At 52.5% G+C, this 14,734-nt stretch overlaps 1 protein-coding gene across 1 annotated transcript in view; it reads right to left on the bottom strand.

Annotated features, from left to right (window-relative positions):
- Positions 1-6,003, bottom strand: part of LOC132388533 (uromodulin-like) — a 96,603-nt gene extending 90,600 nt beyond the window's left edge. The window contains exon 1 of the mRNA XM_059960899.1: positions 5,723-6,003. Within this exon, the coding sequence (XP_059816882.1) occupies positions 5,723-6,003 (281 nt within the window). The remainder of the gene's footprint in view (positions 1-5,722) is intronic.
- Positions 6,004-14,734: the final 8,731 nt, after the last annotated feature.

Genomic DNA, 14,734 nt, shown 5'->3' with positions numbered 1-14,734 from the left:
ACAAGATGTCTGTTCGAGAGACTGATGACAGTGGGGGTAGAAGCTGTCCTTGAGCCTGGTGGTACGTGCTTTCAGACTTCTGTATCTACTGCCCGATGGGAGGGGAGATGAGAGAATGTCCAGAGTGGGGTATTTGATTACTCTGGCTGCTTTACTGAGGCAGCAAGAAGGGTAAACAGTGTCTGTTTCTACTTCGCCATGCCACAGTAATTCTAATATTCTAATAATTTCTGCTTAAGTAATCTAATAATCATTAGTTTATAATAACAAATTGTAACTGAAGACACAGCAGATTTCTATAGATGGACTGTGGAGAATATTGTAATTGGACACCATCTTGACCATCTATTGTACAACACTCCCCAGACACCATCTCGACCATCGATTGTACAACACTCCCCAGACACCATCTCGACCATCAATTGTACAACACTCCCCAGACACCATCTCGACCATCTATTGTACAACACTCCCCAGACGCCATCTTGACCATCTATTGTACAACATTCCCCGGACACCATCTTGACCATCTATTGTACAACACTCCCCAGACACCATCTTGACCATCTATTGTACAACACTCCCCAGACACCATCTTGACCATCTATTGTACAACACTCCCCAGACGCCATCTTGACCATCTATTGTACAACACTCCCCAGACGCCATCTTGACCATCTATTGTACAACACTCCCCAGACGCCATCTTGACCATCTATTGTACAACACTCCCCAGACACCATCTTGACCATCTATTGTACAACACTCCCCAGACACCATCTTGACCATCTATTGCACAACACTCCCCAGACGCCATCTTGACCATCTATTGTACAACACTCCCCAGACACCATCTTGACTATGTATTGTACAACACTCTCCAGATACCATCTTGACCATCTATTGTACAACACTCCCCAGACACCATCTTGACCATCGATTGTACAACACTCCACAGACACCATCTTGACTATGTATTGTACAACACTCCCCAGACACCATCTTGACCATCTATTGCACAACACTCCCCAGACACCATCTTGACCATCGATTGTACAACACTCCCCAGACACCATCTTGACCATCTATTGTACAACACTCCCCAGACACCATCTTGACCATCTATTGTACAACACTCCCCAGACAACATCTTGACCATCTATTGTACAACACTCCCCAGACACCATCTTGACCATCTATTGTACAACATTCCCCGGACACCATCTTGACCATCTATTGTACAACACTCCCCAGACACCATCTTGACCATCTATTGTACAACACTCCCCAGACACCATCTTGACCATCTATTGCACAACACTCCCCAGACGCCATCTTGACCATCTATTGTACAACACTCCCCAGACACCATCTTGACTATGTATTGTACAACACTCTCCAGATACCATCTTGACCATCTATTGTACAACACTCCCCAGACACCATCTTGACCATCGATTGTACAACACTCCCCAGACACCATCTTGACTATGTATTGTACAACACTCCCCAGACACCATCTTGACCATCTATTGCACAACACTCCCCAGACACCATCTTGACCATCTACTGTACAACACTCCCCAACACCATCTTGACCATCTGTTGTACAACACTCCCCAGACACCATCTTAACCATCTATTGTACAACACTCCCGAGACATCATTTTGACCATCTATTGTACAACACTCCCCAGACACCATTTTGACCATCTATTGTACAACACTCCCCAGACATCATCTTGACCATCTATTGTACAACACTCCCCAGACACCATCTTGACCATCGATTGTACAACACTCCCCAGACTCCATCCTGACCATCTATTGTACAACACTCCCCAGACACCATCTTGACCATCTGTTGTACAACACTCCCCAGATGCCATCTTGACCATCTATTGTACAACACTTCCCAACACCATCTTGACCATCTATTGTACAACAGTCCCCAGACACCATCTTGACCATCGATTGTACAACACTCCCCAGACTCCATCCTGACCATCTATTGTACAACACTCCCCAGACACCATCTTGACCATCTGTTGTACAACACTCCCCAGACGCCATCTTGACCATCTATTGTACAACACTCCCCAGACACCATCTTGATCATCGATTGTACAACACTACCCAGACACCAACTTGACCATCTTTTGTAGAACAGTCACCAAACACTATCTTGACTATCGATTGTACATCACTCCCCACACAACATCTTGATCATCGATTGTTCAACACTCCCCAGACACCATCTTGCCCATCTATTGTACAACACTACCCAGACACCATCTAGACGATCTATTGTACAGCAGTCCCAAGACACTGTCTTGACTATCGAATGTACAACATTCCCTTGGCACCATCTTGACCATTAATTGTTCAACACTCCCTGCGCACCATCTTGACCATATATTGTACAACTCTCGTCAGACACCATCTTGATAATCTATTGTACAACACTCCTCAGACACAATCTTGACCATCGATTGTACAAAACTCCCCAGATACCAACCTGATCATCGATTGTACAACAATCCCCACACACCATCTTGATCATCAAATGGACAACACACCCCAGACACCATCTTGACCAGCTAATGTACAACATTCTCCAGAGACCTTCTCGATTCTCGATTGTACAACACCACCCAGACACCATCTTGACCATCTATTGTACAACACTCCCTGGGCACCATCAATCACAGGGCTGCTGGGCTGATTTACACATTCCTGTACAGCATCTTCTGAATAACTGTCTATTGATGTTGCAACTGTAACAATTCCAATAGAACCACCCCACGGGTTAATATTTCATGAGAGAACAAAGGACATTTCATTATCACAGACACAAAGTAACATTTCACAAATGTGAATCAGTCAGTTGATATAAATAATGTGGAACGGGTTGGGAGGCAGCCGGTGGAGAGAAGCCATCAACATCTCTGAAGATCTATTCTGGGCCCCACACATTGACCCAATCATGAAGAAGGCACGCCAGCAGCTAATCTCATTAGGAGTTTGAGGAGATTTGGTATACTACCTTATCAAACTGTGTAGTTACTTTCAAGGAGCTATGAACATCGATCCCAAGATCTCCTGCTGAGCAACACTCTTAAAGATCTTGCCCTTAACAGTGTGTTGACTTCTTTCATCTGCCCAACTGAGGTGCAACACCTCACATTTACCTGGATTAAGCTCCGCCTGCCATTTCATAGCCCATACCTGCACCTGATCTGTATCGCATTGTATTCTTTGTCAGTCTTCCACACGATCAACTACTTCACCAATCTTGGTATTATCTGCGAACTTACTCACCCACCTATCCAGATTTTCATCAGGTCATTTAGACATCTCAAACAGCAGAGATCCCAATACAGATCCCTGCAGAATTCCACTAATTAGAGATCTCTAGCTCGAATCCCTTCAACCTCCACCGTCTATCTCCTTTGCTGAAGCCAGTTCTGAACCCAAATAGCAAATTTGCCATGGACCTTTTGCATCTTAATCTTCTCGATTAGCTTCCCATGAGGGATTTTGGCACATGAATTACTAAAATCCACATAGACAACATCCACTGCCCTACCCTCATAAATCTCTCTCATTACATTGTCAAAAAACCCAATCAAGTCGATGTGAGACTCACTGGTCTATATTTCCCAGGATTTTCCCGTGTCCCCTCAGTAAACAGAGACTCATTAGCCACTTGCCAGACCTCTGGGATCTCACCGGTGATTCTACTTGACAAGGACTTCCCATTGATCCTCCTGGCTTTCCTAATTCTCTTTAGTTCTCTTCTGGCTGCTTTATTCTCCTCGTATGCTTCGTTCAAACCTAACCTGAAGCTTTACATACTTGTCCTTTTTCTTCTTGACAAAATTCATCACCTCTCTGGACAGCCTAGGTTCTCTTATCTTTCTATCCCTATCCTTCCTTCTAATGGGAACACACCTATCCTGTACTCAGTGCAGTGATCTTTAAACACCCTCCACATGTCTGATGTGGACTTGACAGATGTTCCTGCCTCATGCTCTCCTAGTTTGCCTGAGTCCAACTTAAATCTCTCCTACAATGTCCATACCTATCCTTATCTATGGCTATCCTGACAGTTAAGGAGTTGTGGTCACTGTTCCATAACTGATCACCCACTGAAGGATCAGTCACTTGGCCAGGATCATTACCCAACACCATGTCACTCCTCTCGATGAGCCATAAACACATTCATTTAAAAAACCTCCCTGATCCACTTAACAAATTATTTTCCTTCTCACCCCCTTGCACTAAGGTGGTCCCAATTCATACCAGGGAAGTTGAAATCCCCAATGACAACAACAAGATTATTTTTGCACATTTCCTTAATCTAATTACAAATCTGTTCCTCAATGTTCCGGTGACTATTGGGGGTTCTGTTGGACAATCCCATCCTCTAGGGAACTATATGCTTTGTAGATTGTAGTAACCATATTTTAACTTGAAATTGTTTGCAATCTCGTAAATCACAGATGTTTGTGTTTTGTGAGTGAACAAACACTGTGAGTTTTGTGAGTGCCTTTGCTGCCTGGGCTGTCTGCACTCTCTACAATTTATCCTTGCCGGACATTAATTAACCCTTGCCTTGCCACAACTTCCACATGACTTCCCCTTGCTGATGGAAATTTCTCACCCAGAAAAGCCTGAACCAGTGACGGGACCCTCATCCTGCTGGCGAAAGGGGGAATAGCGTAATTTAATTTTCACATCAATATACTTCTATATTTATTTTAATCTACTGTAAATTTTATTCAATGTAAAATGCAATGCACTCCATCTGTAAAACAAATCTCACAGCATATGTCAGTGATAACACTCCTGATGCTGAACATAATTTAAATCAGAGAGAAATGAGACAGTGGGGTAGGGACATGAGTGGAAACTGGAGCAATAACTGAGGATCTATCGACAGTAGGTGTGGAACACCATGTTCTCACTGGGACGCGACAGAGGTGAGATCTCTCTCTCTCTCTGGATCTCAGAGAGACCATCTGAGTCTGTCTGCCCATCTCTCTCACACAGACCACACGCGGAGGGGTGAGATACCTCCCCCCTCACTCTCTCCCTCCCCTCTCCCTCTCTCACACTGAGGGCTGAGATAACTCCCCCTCTCACTTGCCCCTTGCCCCTTTCCCTCCCACCACATAGAGAGGGTGAAATCAAACACACACACACACACACAGTGTGTGGTCAACAGCCTGCCCGTGCTTTTCTAATGATCAATGCTGTTTATTGTCTTACTGCTCTTGTGTTAAAATGCTTTTGTGGTGGGAGGTTCCAGTTCATTTACTGTTACATTTTAGCTTGGGTTACAGTTATTCACTTGTGTATTTGTGGGTCACCCTAACTGTGATGGTCTCTTCCCCCGTCTCTATCAGACTGGTTGGGTTCTCTCTCTGGGTCATGGTGCCCGGTCTGTTGTGTTTATCACAATAAAATGCTGGTCAAGTTAAATGAGCTTCTTCGTCTGTCATTCTAGGCCAAATGCGCACCACATTGGTGTCAGGAGGCAGATCTGAAATTGACAATCAGATTGGAGAGCTACAACATCAGATAGACTGGCTTCAGACCTGGGGAGTAACTCGAGGTACCGTGCAGTTTGCCTCCACTGCGTTCCCGAAGATCTGGAGGAAGCATCTGGGAACTGAGCATCGTGCCTTCCCAGGGAGCCCCGATGGATTAAGCGTACCCGGGCTCCAGAACCCGGGGGACGTGCCAGAGTGCATCAGCCTCCTCCGTCGCGACCCACACTGCGGAAACCCAAGACCCCATGGCCATGGGAGGATGGGCAGACCAAAGGGCTTCAACGATTACCTCCACAAGGTCCACCCTGAAGCTCCCCGGATACGATGGTACCTGCCTCCTGGAGCCTTTCCTGGGGCAAGTCAAACTTGCCACATGGCTCAATGTGTGGATCCCACTGAGACAGCGGTTTTCTGTGTCCTGGAACTGGAGGGAGGGGGATACCATGGGCCCTCCTCGACCGAACGCCGGGCTAACAGTGAGACTACAGGGCCCTCATAGCATCACTGGAGCTGCGTTTCGAGCGGAGGCAACAGGAGGAAGCAATGAGGGAAGAACTGTGCAGCAGACAGCACTGGACGGGAGAACGCCTGATCACCGCCAGTGTGCTGGGCATGGCTACCCCCAGTTCCCTCCCGCAGCCCAGGAAGAGCTTGCCCTCCACGTCTTTGTAAAGGGGCTGACACCAGAGTGCCTTCGGCAGCACGTTCACCTGACTCACCACCGTCGCTGACTGAGGTGCTGGCACTGACGGAGAGGGCAGAAGCAATTTTAGCCCCTCAAGGCGTTCCAGCATTGCCCCACATGCTGCGAGCCCGGGCTCCTGTCACCGAGGTGGAGAAGGAAACTGACGAGGAGGAGCCCGTGAGACAGGCCCGATCAGCGCCATGCCGGCCCTGCCGAGGGCCACAAATCGATCTCTGCTACCGGTGCAGTGAGACAGGCCATCCGGCCCAGGTCTGCACCACACCGGCACCTCGCCACAGCCCAGCGCTGCCATCGGGAATCCCCGAGCGGTCGACACTGTCCAAATCCTCCAGCAGAACCCCTCCGTTGTCACCTCTCCGGGTGGGTGAAGAGCAAAGTTTATATGTGGACAGTGTGATGGAGGACATCAGAACCCGTGTGTTGGTGGACACGGGGTTATTCATCCGTTCCAGTATCCTCCCCAACACGGACAAATCCTCCAGCAGAACCCCTCCGTTGTCACCTCTCCGGGTGGGTGAAGAGCAAAGTTTATATGTGGACAGTCTGATGGAGGACATCAGATGCCGTGTGTTGGTGGACACGGGGTTATTCATCCGTTCCAGTATCCTCCCCAACACGGACAAATCCTCCAGCAGAACCCCTCCGTTGTCACCTCTCCGGGTGGGTGAAGAGCAAGGCTTATACGTGGACAGTGTAATGGAGGACATCAGATGCCGTGTGTTGGTGGACACGGGGTCGCTCTCATCCGTCCCAGTATCCTCCCCAACACGGACAAGACCTCCAGCAGAACCCCTCCGTTGTCACCTCTCTGGGTGGGTGAAGCACAAGGCTTATACGTGGACAGTATGATGGAGGACATTAGATGCCGTGTGTTGGTGGACACGGGATCTCTCTCATCCGTCCCAGTATCCTCCCCAACACGGACCACCCATAATAACCATAATAACTTGGTCCAAATGGCTACGGGCCCCGGCAGCCACGCGGTGTTGAGAGGGAAGAGGTGACTGCGCATCGGAATGGGGATAAACACATTGGAGCACGCGGTGTTGAAAGGGAAGAGGTGACTGCACATCGGAATGGGGATAAACACGGTGGAGCACGCGGTGATGAGAGGGAAGAGGTGACTGCACATCGGAATGGGGATAAACACGGTGGAGCACGCGGTGATGAGAGGGAAGAGGTGACTGCACATCGGAGTGGGGATAAACACGGTGGAGCACGCGGTGATGAGAGGGAAGAGGTGACTGCACATCGGAATGGGGATAAACACGGTGGAGCACGCGGTGTTGAGAGGGAAGAGGTGACTGCACATCGGAGTGGGGATAAACACGGTGGAGCACGCGGTGATGAGAGGGAAGAGGTGACTGCACATCGGAATGGGGATAAACACGGTGGAGCACGCGGTGATGAGAGGGAAGAGGTGACTGCACATCGGAATGGGGATAAACACGGTGGAGCACGCGGTGTTGAGAGGGAAGAGGTGACTGCACATCGGAATGGAGATAAACACGGTGGAGCACGCGGTGTTGAGAGGGAAGAGGTGACTGTGCATCGGAGTAGGGATAAACACGGTGGAGCAGACGGTGACGAGAGGGAAGAGGTGACTGCACATCGGAATGGGGATAAACACGGTGGAGCACGCGGTGTTGAGAGGGAAGAGGTGACTGAGCATCGGAATGGGGATAAACACAGTGGAGCACGCGGTGCTGAGAGGGAAGAATTGACTGCGCATCGGAATGGGGATAAACACAGTGGAGCACGCGGTGTTGAGAGGGAAGAGGTGACTGCGCATCGGAATGGGGTTAAACACGGTGGAGCACGCGGTGATGAGAGGGAAGAGGTGACTACGCATCGGAATGGGGATAAACACAGTGGAGCACGCGGTGTTGAGAGGGAAGAGGTGACTGCGCATCGGAATGGGGATAAACACAGTGGAGCACGCGGTGTTGAGAGGGAAGAGGTGACTGCACATCGGAATGGGGATAAACACAGTGGAGCACGCGGTGTTGAGAGGGAAGAGGTGACTGCACATCGGAATGCGGATAAACACGGTGGAGCACGCGGTGTTGAGAGGGAAGAGGTGACTGCGCATCGGAATGGGGATAAACACGGTGGAGCACACGGTGATGAGAGGGAAGAGGTGACTGCACATCGGAATGGGGTTAAACACGGTGGAGCACGCGGTGTTGAGAGGGAAGAGGTGACTGCACATCGGAATGGGGATAAACACGGTGGAGCACGCGGTGATGAGAGGGAAGAGGTGACTGCGCATCGGAATGGGGATAAACACGGTGGAGCACGCGGTGTTGAGAGGGAAGAGGTGACTGCGCATCGGAATGGGGATAAACACGGTGGAGCACGCGGTGTTGAGGGGGAAGAGGTGAACTGCGCATCGGAATGGGGATAAACACGGTGGAGCACGCAGTGATGAGAGGGAAGAGGTGACTGCGAATCGGAATGGGGATAAACACGGTGGAGCACGCGGTGATGAGAGGGAAGAGGTGACTGCGCATCGGAATGGGGATAAACACGGTGGAGCACGCGGTGATGAGAGGGAAGAGGTGACTGCGCATCGGAATGGGGATAAACACGGTGGAGCACGCGGTGTTGAGGGGTAAGAGGTGACTGCGCATCGGAATGGGGATAAACACGGTGGAGCACGCGGTGTTGAGAGGGAAGAGGTGACTGCGCATCGGAATGGGGTTAAACACGGTGGAGCACGCGGTGATGGGAGGGAAGAGGTGACTGCACATCGGAATGGGGTTAAACACGGTGGAGCACGCGGTGATGAGAGGGAAGAGGTGACTGCGCATCGGAATGGGGATAAACACGGTGGAGCATGCGGTGTTGAGGGGGAAGAGGTGACTGCGCATCGGAATGGGGATAAACATGGTGGAGCACGCGGTGTTGAGAGGGAAGAGGTGCCTGCCCATCGGAATGGGGATAAACACGGTGGAGCGCGCGGTGATGAGAGGGAAGAGGTGACTGCGCATCGGAATGGGGATAAACACGGTGGAGCACGCGGTGTTGAGGGGGAAGAGGTGACTGCACATCGGAATGGGGATAAACACGGTGGAGCACGCGGTGTTGAGAGGGAAGAGGTGACTGCACATCGGAATGGGGTTAAACACGGTGGAGCACGCGGTGATGAGAGGGAAGAGGTGACTGCGCATCGGAATGGGGATAAACACGGTGGAGCACGCGGTGTTGAGGGGGAAGAGGTGACTGCGCATCGGAATGGGGATAAACACGGTGGAGCACGCGGTGATGAGAGGGAAGAGGTGACTGCGCATCGGAATGGGGATAAACACGGTGGAGCACGCGGTGTTGAGGGGGAAGAGGTGACTGCGCATCGGAATGGGGATAAACACGGTGGAGCACGCGGTGTTGAGAGGGAAGAGGTGACTGCACATCGGAATGGGGTTAAACACGGTGGAGCACGCGGTGTTGAGAGGGAAGAGGTGACTGCGCATCGGAATTGGGATAAACACAGTGGAGCACGCGGTGTTGAGAGGGAAGAGGTGACTGCGCATCGGAATGGGGATAAACACAGTGGAACACGCGGTGTTGAGAGGGAAGAGGTGACTGCGCATCGGAATGGGGATAAACACGGTGGAGCACGCAGTGATGAGAGGGAAGAGGTGACTGCACATCGGAATGGGGATAAACACAGTGGAACACGCGGTGATGAGAGGGAAGAGGTGACTGCACATCGGAATGGGGATAAACACAGTGGAACACGCGGTGATGAGAGGGAAGAGGTGACTGCACATCGGAATGGGGATAAACACGGTGGCGCACGCGGTGTTGAGAGGGAAGAGGTGACTGCGCATCGGAGTGGGGATAAACACAGTGGAGCAGACGGTGATGAGAGGGAAGAGGTGACTGCACATCGGAATGGGGATAAACATGGTGGAGCAGACGGTGATGAGAGGGAAGAGGTGACTGCACATCGGAATGGGGATAAACACGGTGGAGCACGCGGTGTTGAGAGGGAAGAGGTGACTGCACATCGGAGTGGGGATAAATACGATGGAGCACGCGGTGTTGAGAGGGAAGAGGTGACTGCACATCGGAATGGGGATAAACACAGTGGAACACGCGGTGATGAGAGGGAAGAGGTGACTGCACATCGGAATGGGGATAAACACGGTGGCGCACGCGGTGTTGAGAGGGAAGAGGTGACTGCGCATCGGAGTGGGGATAAACACAGTGGAGCAGACGGTGATGAGAGGGAAGAGGTGACTGCACATCGGAATGGGGATAAACATGGTGGAGCAGACGGTGATGAGAGGGAAGAGGTGACTGCACATCGGAATGGGGATAAACACGGTGGAGCACGCGGTGTTGAGAGGGAAGAGGTGACTGCACATCGGAGTGGGGATAAACACGGTGGAGCAGACGGTGATGGGAGGGAAGAGGTGACTGCGCATCGGAATGGGGATAAACACGATGGAGCACGCGGTGTTGAGAGGGAAGAGGTGACTGCACATCGGAGTGGGGATAAACACGGTGGAGCAGACGGTGATGGGAGGGACGAGGTGACTGCACATCGGAGTGCGGATAAACACGGTGGAGCAGACGGTGATGGGAGGGCAGAGGTGACTGCGCATCGGAATGGGGATAAACACGGTGGAGCACGCGGTGTTGAGAGGGAAGGGGTGACTGCACATCGGAATGGGGATAAACATGGTGGAGCAGACGGTGATGAGAGGGAAGAGGTGACTGCACATCGGAATGGGGATAAACACGGTGGAGCACGCGGTGTTGAGAGGGAAGAGGTGACTGCACATCGGAGTGGGGATAAACACGGTGGAGCACGCGGTGTTGAGAGGGAAGAGGTGACTGCACATCGGAGTGGGGATAAACACGGTGGAGCAGACGGTGATGAGAGGGAAGAGGTGACTGCACATCGGAGTGGGGATAAACACGGTGGAGCAGACGGTGATGGGAGGGAAGAGGTGACTGCGCATCGGAATGGGGATAAACACGATGGAGCACGCGGTGTTGAGAGGGAAGAGGTGACTGCACATCGGAGTGGGGATAAACACGGTGGAGCACGCGGTGTTGAGAGGGAAGAGGTGACTGCACATCGGAGTGGGGATAAACACGGTGGAGCAGACGGTGATGGGAGGGAAGAGGTGACTGCGCATCGGAATGGGGATAAACACGATGGAGCACGCGGTGTTGAGAGGGAAGAGGTGACTGCGCATCGGAATGGGGATAAACACGGTGGAGCAGACGGTGATGGGAGGGCAGAGGTGACTGCGCATCGGAATGGGGATAAACACGGTGGAGCACGCGGTGTTGAGAGGGAAGAGGTGACTGCAAATCGGAATGGGGATAAACACGGTGGAGCACGCGGTGTTGAGAGGGAAGAGGTGACTGCACATCGGATTGGGAATAAACACAGTGGAGCACGCGGTGATGAGAGGGAAGAGGTGACTGCACATCGGAATGGGGATAAACACGGTGGAGCACGCGGTGTTGAGAGGGAAGAGGTGACTGCACATCGGAGTGGGGATAAACACGGTGGAGCAGACGGTGATGGGAGGGAAGAGGTGACTGCACATCGGAGTGCGGATAAACACGGTGGAGCAGACGGTGATGGGAGGGAAGAGGTGACTGCGCATCGGAATGGGGATAAACACGGTGGAGCACGCGGTGTTGAGGGGGAAGAGGTGACTGCACATCGGAATGGGGATAAACACGGTGGAGCACGCGGTGATGAGGGGGAAGAGGTGACTGCGCATCGGAGTGGGGATAAACACAGTGGAGCACGCGGTGTTGAGAGGGAAGAGGTGACTGCACATCGTAATGGGGATAAACACGGTGGAGCACGTGGTGTTGAGAGGGAAGAGGTGACTGCGCATCGGAATGGGGATAAACACGGTGGAGCACGCGGTGTTGAGGGGGAAGAGGTGACTGCGCATCGGAATGGGGATAAACACGGTGGAGCACGCGGTGTTGAGAGGGAAGAGGTGACTGCACATCGGAATGGGGTTAAACACGGTGGAGCACGCGGTGATGAGAGGGAAGAGGTGACTGCGCATCGGAATGGGGATAAACACGGTGGAGCACGCGGTGTTGAGGGGGAAGAGGTGACTGCGCATCGGAATGGGGATAAACACGGTGGAGGACGCGGTGTTGAGAGGGAAGAGGTGCCTGCCCATTGGAATGGGGATAAACACGGTGGAGCGCGCGGTGATGAGAGGGAAGAGGTGACTGCGCATCGGAATGGGGATAAACACTGTGGAGCACGCGGTGTTGAGGGGGAAGAGGTGACTGCGCATCGGAATGGGGATAAACACGGTGGAGCACGCGGTGTTGAGAGGGAAGAGGTGCCTGCCCATCGGAATGGGGATAAACACGGTGGAGCGCGCGGTGATGAGAGGGAAGAGGTGACTGCGCATCGGAATGCGGATAAACACGGTGGAGCACGCGGTGTTGAGGGGGAAGAGGTGACTGCACATTCAAATGGGGATAAACACGGTGGAGCACGCGGTGTTGAGGGGGAAGAGGTGACTGCACATCGGAATGGGGTTAAACACGGTGGAGCACGCGGTGATGAGAGGGAAGAGGTGACTGCGCATCGGAATGGGGATAAACACGGTGGAGCACGCGGTGTTGAGGGGGAAGAGGTGACTGCGCATCGGAATGGGGATAAACACGGTGGAGCACGCGGTGTTGAGAGGGAAGAGGTGACTGCACATCGGAATGGGGATAAACACAGTGGAGCACGCGGTGTTGAGAGGGAAGAGGTGACTGCGCATCGGAGTGGGGATAAACACGGTGGAGCACGCGGTGATGAGAGGGGAGAGGTGACTGCGCATCGGAATGGGGATAAACACGGTGGAGCACGCGGTGTTGAGAGGGAAGAGGTGACTGCGCATCGGAGTGGGGATAAACACGGTGGAGCACGCGGTGATGAGAGGGAAGAGGTGACTGCGCATCGGAATGGGGATAAACACGGTGGAGCACGCGGTGTTGAGGGGGAAGAGGTGACTGCGCATCGGAATGGGGACAAACACGGTGGAGCACGCGGTGTAGAGAGGGAAGAGGTGACTGCACATCGGAATGGGGTTAAACACGGTGGAGCACGCGGTGTTGAGAGGGAAGAGGTGACTGCGCATCGGAATGGGGATAAACACAGTGGAACACGCGGTGTTGAGAGGGAAGAGGTGACTGTGCATCGGAATGGGGATAAACACAGTGGAACACGCGGTGTTGAGAGGGAAGAGGTGACTGCGCATCGGAATGGGGATAAACACGGTGGAGCACGCAGTGATGAGAGGGAAGAGGTGACTGCACATCGGAATGGGGATAAACACAGTGGAACACGCGGTGATGAGAGGGAAGAGGTGACTGCACATCGGAATGGGGATAAACACAGTGGAGCAGACGGTGATGAGAGGGAAGAGGTGACTGCACATCGGAATGGGGATAAACACGGTGGAGCAGACGGTGATGAGAGGGAAGAGGTGACTGCACATCGGAATGGGGATAAACACGGTGGAGCATGCGGTGTTGAGAGGGAAGAGGTGACTGCACATCGGAGTGGGGATAAACACGGTGGAGCACGCGGTGTTGAGAGGGAAGGGGTGACTGCACATCGGAATGGGGATAATCACAGTGGAGCACGCGGTGTTGAGAGGGAAGAGGTGACTGCACATCGGAATGGGGATAAACACGGTGGAGCACGTGGTGTTGAGAGGGAAGAGGTGACTGTGCATCGGAGTGGGGATAAACACGGTGGAGCAGACGGTGACGAGAGGGAAGAGGTGACTGCACAACGGAATGGGGATAAACACGGTGGAGCACGCGGTGTTGAGAGGGAAGAGGTGACTCCGCATCGGAATGGGGATAAACACGGTGGAGCACACGGTGTTGATAGGGAAGAGGTGACTGCGCATCGGAATGGGGATAAACACAGTGGAGCACGCGGTGCTGAGAGGGAAGAATTGACTGCGCATCGGAATGGGGATAAACACAGTGGAGCACGCGGTGTTGAGAGGGAAGAGGTGACTGCGCATCGGAATGGGGTTAAACACGGTGGAGCACGCGGTGATGAGAGGGAAGAGGTGACTACGCATCGGAATGGGGATAAACACAGTGGAGCACGCGGTGTTGAGAGGGAAGAGGTGACTGCGCATCGGAATGGGGTTAAACACGGTGGAGCACGCGGTGATGAGAGGGAAGAGGTGACTGCACATCGGAATGGGGATAAACACGGTGGAGCACGCGGTGTTGAGAGGGAAGAGGTGACTGCGCATCGGAATGGGGATAAACACAGTGTAGCACGCGGTGTTGAGAGGGAAGAGGTGACTGCACATCGGAATGCGGATAAACACGGTGGAGCACGCGGTGTTGAGAGGGAAGAGGTGACTGCGCATCGGAATGGGGATAAACATGGTGGAGCACACGGTGATGAGAGGGAAGAGGTGACTGCACATCGGAATGGGGTTAAACA

This window comes from Hypanus sabinus, unplaced genomic scaffold (genome assembly GCF_030144855.1).
Source record: "Hypanus sabinus isolate sHypSab1 unplaced genomic scaffold, sHypSab1.hap1 scaffold_341, whole genome shotgun sequence".
Lineage (NCBI taxonomy): Eukaryota > Metazoa > Chordata > Chondrichthyes > Myliobatiformes > Dasyatidae > Hypanus > Hypanus sabinus.
Note: the sequence above shows the minus strand (reverse complement) of the source record. Positions and strands in the feature narration are given on the sequence as shown.